We start from the raw sequence: 12765 nt of genomic DNA on the forward strand, positions 1-12765 counted from the left end.
ACTTCTCCTTTTTCATTTCTAATTTTAATGATTTGAGTACTCTCCCTCTTTTTCTTGATGAGTCTGGCTAACGGTTTATCAATTTTGTTTCTCTTCTCAAAGAACCATCTTTTAGTTTTATTGATCTTTGCTACTGTTTTCTTTGTTTCCATTTGATTTATTTCTGCTCTGATCTTTTTTTTTTAACATCTTTATTGGAGTATAATTGCTTTACAATGGTGTGTTAGTTTCTGCTAACAAAGTGAATCATTTATACATACACGTATGTTCCCATAGCTCTTCTCTCTTGTGTCTCCCTCCCTCCCACCCTCCCTATCCCACCCCTCTAGGTGGTCAAAAACCACCAAGCTTCTCTCCCTGTGCTATGTGGCTGCTTCCCACTAGCTATCTATTTTACGTTTGGTAGTGTATATATGTTCATGCCACTCTCTCACTTTGTCACAGCTTACCCTTCCCCCTCCCCGTATCCTCAAGTCCATTCTCTAATAGGTCTGTGTCTTTATTCCCGTCTTACCCCTAGGTTCTTCATGACCTTTTTTTTTTTTTCTTAGATTCCATATATATGTGTTAGCATATGGTATTTGTTTTTCTCTTTCTGACTTACTTCACTCTGTATGACAGACTCTAGGTCCATCCACCTCACTAAAAGTAACTCAACTTCCTTTCTTTTTATGGCTGAGTAAGATCCGATTGTATATATGTGCCACATCTTCTTTATCCATTCATCAGTTAATGGACACTTTGGCTGCTTCCATGTCCTGGCTATTGTAAATAGAGCTGCAATGAACATTGGGGTGCATATGTCTTTTTGAATTATGGTTTTCTCAGGGTATATGCCCAGTAGTGGGATTGCTGGGTCATATGGTAATTCTATTTTTAGTTTTTTAAGGAACCTCCATACTGTTCTCCATAGTGGCTGTATCAATTTGCATTCCCACCAACAGTGCAAGAGTATTCCCTTTTCTCCACACCCTCTCCAGCATTTATTGTTCCTAGAATTTTTGATGATGGCCATTCTGACCGGTATGAGATGATATCTCATTGCAGTTTTGATTTGCATTTCTCTAATGATTAATGATGTTGAGCATTCTTTCATGTGTTTGCTAGCAATCTGTATATCTTCTTTGGAGGAATGTCTATTTAGCTCTTCTGCCCATTTTTGGATTGGGTTGTTTGTTTTTTGTTATTGAGCTGCATGAGTTGGTGGTAAATTTTGGAGATTAATCCTTTGTCAGTTACTTCATTTGCAAATATTTTCTCCCATTATGAGGCTTGTCTTTTGGTCTTGTTTATGGTTTCCTTTGCTGTGCAAAAGCTTTTAACTTTCATTAGGTCCCATTTGTTTATTTTTGTTTTTATTTCCATGTCTCTTGGAGGTGCGTCAGAAAGTATCTTGCTGTGATTTATGTCATAGAGTGTTCTGCCTATGTTTTCCTCTAAGAGTTTGATAGTGTCTGGCCTTACATTTAGGTCTTTAATCCATTTTGAGTTTATTTTTGTGTATGGTGTTAGGGAGTGTTCTAATTTCATTCTTTTACATTAGCTGTCCATTTTTCCCAGCACCACTTATTGAAGAGACTGTCTTTTCTCTATTGTATATCCTTGCCTCCTTTGTCATAGATTAGTTGACCATATGTGCGTGGGTTCATCTCTGGGCTTTCTATCTTGTTCCACTGATCTATGTTTCTGTTTTTGTGTCAGCACCATATTGTCTTGATTGCTGCAGCTTTGTAGTATAGTCTGAAGTCAGGGAGCCTGATTCCTCCAGCTCCATTATTCATTCTCAAGATTGCTTTGGCTATTCAGGGTCTATTGTGTTTCCATACAAATTGTGAAATTTTTTGTTCTAGTTCTGTGAAAAATGCCAGTGGTAGTTTGATAGGGATTGCATTGAATCTGTAGATTGCTTTGGGTAGTAGAGTCACTTTCACAATGTCGATTCTTCCAATCCAAGAACATGGTGTATCTCTCCATCTATTTGTATCATCTTTAATTTCTTTCATCAGTGTCTTATAATTTTCTGCATACAGGTCTTTTGTCTCCTTAGGTAGGTTTATTCCTAGGTATTTTATTCTTTTTGCTGCAATGGTAAATGAGAGTGTTTTCTTAATTTCACTTTCAGATTTTTCATTATTAGTGTATAGGAATGCCAGAGTTTTCTGTGCATTAATTTTGTATCCTGCTACTGTACCAAATTCATTGATTAGCTCTAGTAGTTTTCTGGTACCATCTTTAGGATTCTCTATGTATAGTATTATGTCATCTGCAAACAGTGACATCTTTACTTCTTCTTTTCCAATTTAGATTCCTTTTATTTCTTTTTCTTCTCTGATTGCTGTGGCTAAAACTTACAAAACTATGTTGAATAATAGTGGTGAGAGTGGGCAACCTTGTCTTGTTCCTGATCTTAGTGGAAATGCTTTCAGTTTTTCACCATTGAGGATTATGTTGGCTGTGGGTTTGTCGTATGTGGCCTTTATTATGTTGAGGAAAGTTCCCTCTATGCCTACTTTCTGTAGGGTTTTTATCATAAATGGGTGTTGAATTTTGTCAGAAGCTTTCTCTGCATCTATTGAGATGATCATATGGTTTTTCTCCTTCAATTTGTTAATATGGTGTATCACCTTGATTGATTTGCATATATTGAAGAATCCTTGCATTCCTGGAATAAACCCAACTTGATCACGGTGTATGATCCTTTTAATGTGCTGTTGGATTCTGTTTCCTAGTATTTTGTTGAGGATTTTTGCATCTATGTTCACCAGTGATATTGGCCTGTAGTTTTCTTTCTTTGTGACATCTTTGTCTGGTTTTGGTATCAGGGTGATGGTGGCCTTGTAGAATGAGTTTGGGAGTGTTCCTCCTTCTGCTATATTTTAGAAGAGTTTGAGAAGGATAGGTGTTGGCTCTTCTCTAAATGTTTGATAGAATTCGCCTGTGAAGCCATCTGGTCCTGGGCTTTTGTTTGTTGGAAGATTTTTAATCACAGTCTCAATTTCAGTGCTTGTGATTGGTCTGTTTATATTTTCTATTTCTTCCTGGTTCAGTCTCGGCAAGTTGTGCATTTCTAAGAATTTGTCCATTTCTTCCAGGTTGTCCATTTTATTGGCATAGAGTTGCTTGTAGTAATCTCTCATGATCCTTTGTATTTCTGCAGTGTCAGTTGTTACTTCTTTTTCATTTCTAATTCTATTGATTTGAGTCTTCTCTCTTTTTTCTTGATGAGTCTGGCTAATGGTTTATCAATTTTGTTTATCTTCTCAAAGAACCAGCTTTTAGTTTTACTGATCATTGCTATTGTTTCCTTCATTTCTTTTTCATTTATTTCTGATCTGATCTTTATGATTTCAATCCTTCTGCTAACTTTGGGGGTTTTTTGTTCTTCTTTTTCTAATTGCTTTAGGTGCAAGGTTAGGTTGTTTATTTGAGATGTTTCCTGTTTCTTAAGGTAGGATTGTATTGCTATAAACTTGCCTCTTAGAACTGCTTTTGCTACATCCCATAGGTTTTGGATCATCGTGTTTTCATTGTCATTTATCTCTAAGTATTTTTTGATTTCCTCTTTGATTTCTTCAGTGATCTCTTGGTTATTTAGTAACATAGTGTTTAGCCTCCATGTGTTTGTGTTTTTTACTTTTATTTTCCCTGTAACTGATTTCTAATCTCAGAGTGTTGTGGTCAGAAAAGATGCTTGATATGATTTCAGTTTCCTTAAATTTAATGAGGCTTGATTTGTGACCCAAGATCTATCCTGGAGAATGTTCCATGCATACTTGAGAAAAAAGTGTAAGCTGCTGTTTTTGGATGGAATGTGCTATAAATGTCAATTAAGTCTCTCTGGTCTATTGTGTAATTTAAAGCTTGTGTTTCCTTACTAATCTTTTGTTTGGATGATCTGTCCATTGGTGTAAGTGAGGTGTTAAAGTCCCCCACTATTATTGTGTTACTGTCGTATTCCTCTTTTATAGCTGTTGGCAGTTGCCTCATGTATTGCAGTGTACCTACGTTGGGTGCATATATATTTATAATTGTTATATCTTCTTCTTGGATTGATCCTTTGATCATTATGTAGGGTCCTTCCTTGTCTCGTGTAACATTCTTTATTTTGAAGTCTATTTTATCTGATATGAGTATTGCTACTCCAGCTTTCTTTCGATTTCCATTTGCATGGAATATCTTTTTCCATCCCCTCACTTTCAGTCTGTATGTGTCCCTAGGTCTGAAGTGGGTCTCTTGTAGACAGCATATATATGGGTCTTCTTTTTGAATCCATTCAGCAAGCTTGTGTCTTTTGGTTGGAGCATTTAATCCATTCACGTTTAAGGTAATTCTCGATATGTATGTTCCTATTACCATTTTCTTAATTGTTTTGGGTTTGTTTTTGTAGGTCCTTTTCTTCTCTTGTGTTTCCCACTTAGAGAAGTTCCTTTAGCATTTGTTGTAGAGCTGGTGTGGTGGTGCTGAATTCTCTCAGCTTTTGCTTGTTTGGAAAGCTTTTGATTTCTCCATTGAATCAGAATGAGATTCCTTGCCAGGTAGAGTAATCTTGGTTGTAGGTTCTTCCCTTTCATCACTTTAAATGTGTCATGCCACTCCCTTGTGGCTTGTAGAATTTCTGCTGAGAAATCAGCTGTTAACCTTATGAGAGTTCCCTTGTATGATATTTGTCATTTTCCTCTTGCTGCTTTCAATAATTTCTCTTTGTCTTTAATTTTTGCCAGTTTGATTACTATGTATCTCGGTGTGTTTCTCCTTGGCTTTAACCTGTATGGGACTCTCTGCACTTCCTGGACTTGGGTGGCTATTTCCTTTCCCATGTTAGGAAAGCTTTCAACTATAATCTCTTCAAATATTTTCTTGGGTCCCTTCTCTCTCTCTTCTTCTTCTGGAACCCCTATGATGCGAATGTTGTTGCGCTTAATGTTGTCCCAGAGGTCTCTTAGGATGTCTTCATTTCTTCTCATTCTTTTTTCTTTATTCTGTTCCACAGCAGTGAACACCATTCTGTCTTCCAGGTCACTTATCTGTTCTTCTGCCTCAGTTATTCTGCTATTGATTCCTTCTAGTGTCGTTTTCATTTCAGTTATCGTATTGTTCATCTCTGTTTGTTTGTTCTTTAATTCTTCTTCTAGGTCTTTGTTAAACATTTCTTGCAGCTTCTCGATCTTTGCCTCCATTCTTTTTCCGAGATTCTGGATCATCTTCACTATCATTATTCTGAATTCTTTTTCTGGAAGGTTGCCTGTCTCCACTTCATTTATTTATTTTTCTGGGGTTTTATCTTGTTTCTTCATCTGGTACGTAGCCCTCTGCCTTTTCATCTTGTCTGTCTGTCTGTGAATGTGGTTTTTCTTCCACAGGCTGCAGGATTGTAGTTCCTGCTTCTGCTGTCTGCCCTCTCTTGGATGAGGCTATCTAAGAGGCTTGTGCAAGTTTCCTGATGGGAGGGACTGGTGGTGGGTAGAGCTGTGTGTTGCTCTGGTGGGCAGAGCTCAGTAAAACTTTAATCCTCTTGTCTGCTGATGGATGGGGCTGGGTTTCCTCCCTGTTGGTTGTTTGGCCTGAGGTGACACAACACTGGAGCCTGCCCAGGCTCTTTGGTGGGGCTAATGGAGGACTCTGGGAGGGCTCACGCCAAGGAGTACTTCCCAGAACTTCTGCTGCCAGTGTCCTTGTCCCCACGGTGAGCCACAGCCACCCCCCGCCTCTGCAGGAGACCCTCCAACACCAGCCGGTAGGTCTGGTTCAGTCTCCTATGGGGTCACTGCTCCTTCCCCTGGGTCCCGATGCGCACACTACTTTGTGTGTGCCCTCCAAGAGTGGATCTCTGTTTCCCCCAGTCCTGTCGAAGTCCTGTAATCAAATCCCACTAGCCTTCAAAGTCTGATTCTCTAGTAATTCCTCCTCCCATCACCGGACCCCCAGGTTGGGAAGCCTGACATGTGGCTCAGAACCTTCACTCCAGTGGGTGGACTTCTGTGGTATAAGTGTTCACCAGTCTGTGAGTCACCCACCCAGCAGTTATGGGTTTTGATTTTATTGTGATGGCACCCTTCCTACCATCTCACTGTCGCTTCTCCTTTGTCTTTGGATGTGGGATATCTTTTTTGGTGAGTTCCAGTGTCTTCCCATCAATGATTGTTCAGCAGTTAGTTGTGATTCCGGTGTTCTCGCAAGAGGGAATGAGAGCACGTCCTACTACTCCGCTACCTTGAACCAATCTCCTTCACTATTTTCTACTTTGTAATTTCCTTCTACTTTCTTTGGGTTTTTTTTCCCTGCTCTTGGAATGAATGCATCACTAATCTAAAAGTCTTTATTCCTTTAATACATACATTTAGCTTGATAAATTTCCTTCAAAGTAATATCAAAGTTGTACCCCTTGCATTTTTTTATTGAGAGGGAAGTACAGAGATTTCCATATACCCCTTTGCCCCTTACGTGAATAGCTTCCCCCATCATCAAAATCACTCCTCAGAATGGTATATTGGGTTGGCAAAAAAGTTCCTTCAGGGTGCTTCCCTGGTGGCGCAGTGGTTGAGAGTCCACCTGCCGAGGCAGGGGACACGGGTTTGTGCCCCGGTCTGGGAAGATCCCGCATGCTGTGGAGTGGCTGGGCCCGTGAGCCATGGCTGCTGAGCCTGCGCATCCAGAGCCTGTGCGCTGCAGCAGGAGACACAACAGTGAGAGGCCCACGTACCGCAAAAAAAAAAAAAAAAGTTCCTTCGGTTTTTAAGTAAAAATAAAAGACATTTTTCATTTTCACCACAAATTTTATTGAACAACACATTCACCATTTTATTCCACTACCTTCTGCCATTTTTCAGGCAACTTCATAATTCCATCTTCCCAAAACTTTTTATCTTTTTGAGCAAAGAACTGTTCCATGTGCCTTTTACAGTCTTCCAGGGATTTGAAATTTTTTCCATTAAGAGAATTTTGTAAAGACCAAAGTAAATGGAAATCCAAAAGTGCAATATCTGGTGTATATGGCAGATGAATCAAAACTTCCCAGCCAAGCTAACAGTTTTTGCCTGGTCATCAAAGAAACATGCGGTCTTGCGTTATCTTGATGGAAGATTATGCACTTCCTGTTGACTAATTCTGGACACTTTTCATGGAGTGCTTTCAGTTGGTCTAACTGGGAGCAGTACTTGTTGGAATTAATCGTTTGGTTTTCCAGAAGGAGCTCATAATAGAGGACTACCTTCCAATTCCACCATATGCGCATCACCACCTTCTTGGGAGGAAGACCAGCCTTTGGTGTGGTTGGTGGTGGTTCATTTCGCTTGCCCCATGATCCCTTCCATTCCACATTACTGTATAGCATCCACTTTTCATTGCCAATCACAATTTGTTTTAAAAACAGAATGTTTTCATTACGTTTTAGTAGAAAATCATATGCGGAAATATGGTCAAGAAGGTGTTTTTTGCTTAACTTATGTGGAATCCAAACATCAAAGAGATGAAAATAACCAAGCCGGTGCAAATGATTTTCAACGCTTGATCTGGATATTTTCAGTATGTCGACTATCTCCCATGTGGTATAACGCTGACTGTTCTCAATTAATGTCTCAGTTTGATGGCTACCAACTTCAACTGGTCTACCCGACCACGGAGCATAGTCCAACGAGAAACCTCCAGCATGAAACTTCGCAAACCACTTTTGACATGTTCAATCAGTCACAGCACCTTCGCCATACACTACACAAATCTTTTTTGCGTTTCAGTTGCGTTTTTACCTTTCTTGAAATAATAAAGTGTAATATGCTGAAAATATTGTTTTCTTCCATCTTCAATATTAAAATGATTACACAAAAATTCACCAATTTTGAAAAGTTTTTTTTTAAATGCACACTGATATGACAGCTGTCACATACAATCAAAACTGTTTCGAATGGAGTTAAAGACAACTAAGTGCTACTAGAGCCATCTTACATAAAAAAACAAATGAGGGACTTCCCTGGTGGTGCAGTGGTTAAGAAGCCGCCTGCCAATGCAGGGGACCTGGGTTCGAGCCCTGGTCCAGGAAGATCCCACATGCCACGAAACTAAGTCAATGCGCCACAACTACTGAGCCTGCGCTCTAGAGCCCGTGAGCTACAACTACTGAGCTCATGAGCCTCAACTACTGAAGCCTGCAAGCCAAGAGCCCATGCTCCCCAGCAACAGAAGCCACTGCAATGAGAAGCCTGAGCACCACAACGAAGAGCAGCCCCCGCTGGCCACAAATAGAGAAAGCCCACACGCAGCAACGAAGACCCAACGCAGCCAAAAAAATAAATTAATTAAAAAAAAACGAACCTTTTGGCCAACCCAATATACATACATGGGGTGGGGTGCTTTTTTTTTTTTATTTAACGAAGGATTAACCTACACTGACACATCATAATCACCCAAAGTCCATAGTTTACCTATGAACCCTATGGTTCACTCTTTGTGTTGTACATTCCATAGGTTCGGACAAATGTATAATGACTGTATCTATCATTTATACTATCATACAGAGGATTTTCACAGCCCTAAAAATCCTCTGTGCTGTGCCTATTCATCTCTTCCCCCTTAATGTGCATTTTTCATTACTTACCAAATACTACAGTTTTATATAGAAAGTTATATGATAAATCATTCAAAGAATAAAAAGTTTGCTCTTTAATGGTTCTATAGTAGACGTAATAAAACCGCAGGTGCTTAAACCTTTTAAAATGATTTAAACCTTCTTAAAATATTTAACTTAAAAGTTAACACTTTGGGAAGACTTGCTTCTTCCTTTTAAATCTATGGGACACAAACAATTTTGTATTCAGTATTAACCATTAGTTAAACCTCTGGTTCACACACTTACCAAGTTAAAACCTAAATTAGTGACGATTTGGTTTCTTAGCAATCATCTATTAAATTATATGTTCATAACTAAAATTATTAAAAAAAACTTTAGAGATGTACACAATTAGACTTAATTCATATGAAAAATGTTATGTTCAAAGAGTTTGCTTTTCTATTAGAAAAGCCTTTGCCTTTACCTGGTGTGCAGCTCTGGAGGATTTAGAGAACTGTTTCTCCAAGATGTTTTTCAAATCTACTGGTAAACTCCCTTGTGAACCAGAACTAAAAGAGAAAAGCACTGTTTTGAATTATTTTAAAATAAAACAATCCCGCTTATTATATAAATAAAAAAATATTTACTGAAGGTCATTTTAAACTTAGTAAATAGGGAGTCACAAGTTCCTAAATAGAAACATTACCAAGATGCCAATTCTCTCCAAATTAATTTCTAAATCCAATAAAAATCCCTATAAATTTACTGGGGAAAGGGGACCAGATGAACTGATTATTCAGATGTTATAAAAGAACAGCTTTAAAAAAAAAGAAAGAAAGAAATTGGTGGATTTACACTGATTACCTAAAGTTATTACAAATCTAAAGTCATGAGTAACAACAAAGTCATAAAACAAGAAATGTGCCCCAAAACACTGCAAAGATGATCCATCTCATATGAAAATCTGTTCATAAGATATAACCTTTTCAGAAAGTCTGACCCCCAATGCTGGTGAGGGTAAGAAAGATTCAGGTACTCCAGGTGGTGTTTTCTGACACCACATACCTGTCATTTTTCCACACCGATTCTCCAACACCAACTGAGTGTCCAACAATTCAATTCTGACACCAACTCTGGAGTTAAGAACTTAGGCCCCACAGCTTAAAGGCTCAGTCCCACAAGACTGCCCTCACTTCAGCCACAATGGGGTACCCAGGCTACCCATACTTCTGCCCTGCCGACTACAAATTCAGGGGTTCCCGTGACTACCCCTTGGGTTCAACTATTCCCTAGGACAACTCACAGAACTCAGGAAAGCGCTTTACTTACCATTACCAGTTTACTGTAAAGGATGTAAGTCAGGAGCAGCTCAGTGGAAAAGATGCATGGGAAGGTGTAGGGGAAGGGGGTGCCTCAGAGCTTTCACACAGTCCCAGAGTGCACCATCTCCCCAGCATCTCGATGTAGCCACCAACCAGAAGCTCCCTGGGCCCCTATGTTTAGAGGTTCTTACTGGCGTTTCATTACACAGGCATCAATGATTTAATTACTGGACACTGGTGACTAAACTCCATTTCTTGTTCCCTTCTTCTCCCCAAAGATCAGGGGTGGGGCTGTAAAGTTCCAACCAACCACACACTTTATTTTTCTGGTGACCAGCCTCAATCCTGAAGGTAGGGACCCAACCTTGGGTCACTTTATTAGTATAAACTCAAGTAGAGAGGAAGGGGCTCATTATAAATAACGAAAGACTCTCTCATCATTCAGGAAATTCCAAGGGTCCTAGGAGCCCTGTGCCAGGAACTGGGGACATAGACCGAATATATAAATATCTTTACTATACCACACCCTCTCACAGCTTAGTAGGAGTGTGAACACTGCTCATTTTTTGAGAGGAGAATTTGGCAGTATCTATCAAAGTTAAAATTACACATCCCCTTTGACAGCAGTTCCACTCTAGAAATTTCTCCTTCACACACATCTATACTAGGAAATATCCTGCAGCCATGAAAATGAAGGATGTAGATCTCCATGGTCTGATATGGAAAGGTAGTCAAGGCATTTTGAAAGAGATAAAAGCAAGCTGTAGGCCAGAATAGTTCCAACAACAATGAAAACTATAGTGTTAACAATAATGATAGTTCAGGGCTTCCCTGGTGGCGCAGTGGTTGAGAGTCTGCCTGCCGATGCAGGGGACACGGGTTCGTGCCCCAGTCCGGGAAGATCCCACATGCCACAGAGCGGCTGGGCCCGTGAGCCATGGTTGCTGAGGCTGCGCGTCCGGAGCCTGTGCTCCGCAACGGGAGAAGCCACAACAGTGAGAGGCCCGCGTACCGCAAAAAAAAAAAAAAATAATAATAATAATAATAATGATAGTTCAAGTGTATTGAGCATTTACCATGTTCTGTTGCTCTAAGTATTTTATGTGGTTGTCCCATTTAACTGTTAAATAACCTCATGAAGTAGACATAATCAAGAAGAGCATTCAGTTTGAAAACAGAAACAAAATATCAGGAAAATAAATTTATCTTTAACACAACAGGTTAAAGTTATAACTGTGCATTCAAAGAATGAGCATGTATTGGGTTTTGGCTTCCTGTTATGATGAGGGAAGGGGGGCAAGGAGGAAGACTCAGGACTTTTCTAACAAATAACAGAACAACAAAAGGCACTATGGCCTTGCTTTGTATTTAACTTTTGAGGCACCTTCAAAAAACGGTCATTTTTTAAAAATAGGGCTTTACTAATTTATCTTAGTGCTTTGATATTCAAATCATTCTCCTTTAAGCACCTATCAAGGAATCAGCCTTAAGAAATGAAGAGAAAACTGAAAACTAGTGGAACTGTGGCAAAAATGGCTTTGCAGTTTCTCCAGCACCACTTTCATTGATTTCATGAATTTCTGTATCTGTTATAAGATTTACAATTTCACTTTGCAATCAATTTATATCTTTGTAGCTAATGGGGGTTAACTCTAAAGATTGGTGGCAAGAGCCTCCAATTAGTACTGCTAATTTGGGGGGGATGTTTGGTAGAACGAATTTTGTAAGTGGTCGGTTCATTAGTAAATCCTTGCCTATGAATATACAGATAGCCCACACCAGTATATGCAAAGTTAAGTTCCCAGATGGCCAAGAAATTGCTAACAGCAAGTTTCTAAAGCAAGGCACTAGAGAAGGAAGTCAGAGAGAGGGGAAATAAAGCAAACAGGGAAGGAGACTAAGTTTTCACTTTATACTTATCTGAATCTTTTTTCTTCTTATGAGCCTGTATTTTGGAATTTTAAGAAATTAATACTGATATATCTCGTATTATATGACTTTCAGAAATCAGTATTAACATCCAGGATTAATACTCCTTTAGTCAAAAATGACCCTCTCCTAATAAAGACATGCCGTGCTATTTGAAAGGGATTTTTTACTACTTATCATAGTACACATGTGTAAAGGCAGCTACTACTAGAAAGAGATTTAATTTTCTTTTTTCTCTTTTCTTGGGAGGAGGGCATTACAGAAACGAAACAAAACAAACAAACAAAAAACCCTTACATTAAAAAACATACCTGAACTTCTCCAATTCATTGTTTCGGGATTTTTGTTTTCCTTTATATTTTGGAGGCTGACCTGTGAATACAAAAGTATTTGTTCCTGAAATCTGTACATAAAAATCTACAAGCTTGAAAGTAAAACATTTTTTAAAAATGTAAATTGGAATAAGAAAGCAAAGGAGGCAACACTGTATGTGAGTCTAACTATAAACAGGTAAGCCAAAAAAAAGACGCTACTGATGATGTTTCTCTATGTATGCTATAAAATTATTATAAAGATAAATTATAATGATGATTATCATTTAGTCCTATAGTAGATATAGAAGAGATACAGGTGTAGTTCCTGTTCTCAGGTAGTTTACAATCAGATGGGAAGAAAAGACAGTCACTTCACCAATTAAATAACAATCCCCATTAAGAAGAAAAGAAGATGCATTGTTACTGAAATGTTAATTCCATAGTAACTGCTCTTGTAACTCCTAGAAGGGAAAAATCACTTAAGCTGGAGTGGCTGGGAAACACCTTAGTGGGGATGCAGCATTTGTATTTAGTTTTAAGGAACAAGTAGGATTTGCAAAGAATGGGTCAAATGAAGTTTTATTTTAAGAAACACTACGTAAACCTGTGTGACTGGGCGAGTTAAGTAAGGATAGGTTGAAAGGGGCTGCAAGCCAGGCAG

The 12765-nt window shown here is 38.9% G+C and overlaps 1 protein-coding gene across 12 annotated transcripts in view; it reads right to left on the minus strand.

Annotated features, from left to right (window-relative positions):
• Window positions 1–12765, minus strand: part of TTC3 (tetratricopeptide repeat domain 3) — a 137537-nt gene that overhangs the window by 78501 nt on the left and 46271 nt on the right. For all 12 annotated transcript variants that reach the window (XM_060010312.1, XM_060010311.1, XM_060010320.1 and 9 more), the window contains 2 exons: window positions 12102–12162; window positions 9024–9108 (listed from right to left, as the gene is read on the minus strand). In XM_060010312.1, coding sequence (XP_059866295.1) covers window positions 9024–9108; window positions 12102–12162 — 146 coding nt within the window. The remainder of the gene's footprint in view (window positions 1–9023; window positions 9109–12101; window positions 12163–12765) is intronic.

The sequence above is a fragment of the Delphinus delphis genome, chromosome 4 (assembly GCF_949987515.2).
Source record: "Delphinus delphis chromosome 4, mDelDel1.2, whole genome shotgun sequence".
Lineage (NCBI taxonomy): Eukaryota > Metazoa > Chordata > Mammalia > Artiodactyla > Delphinidae > Delphinus > Delphinus delphis.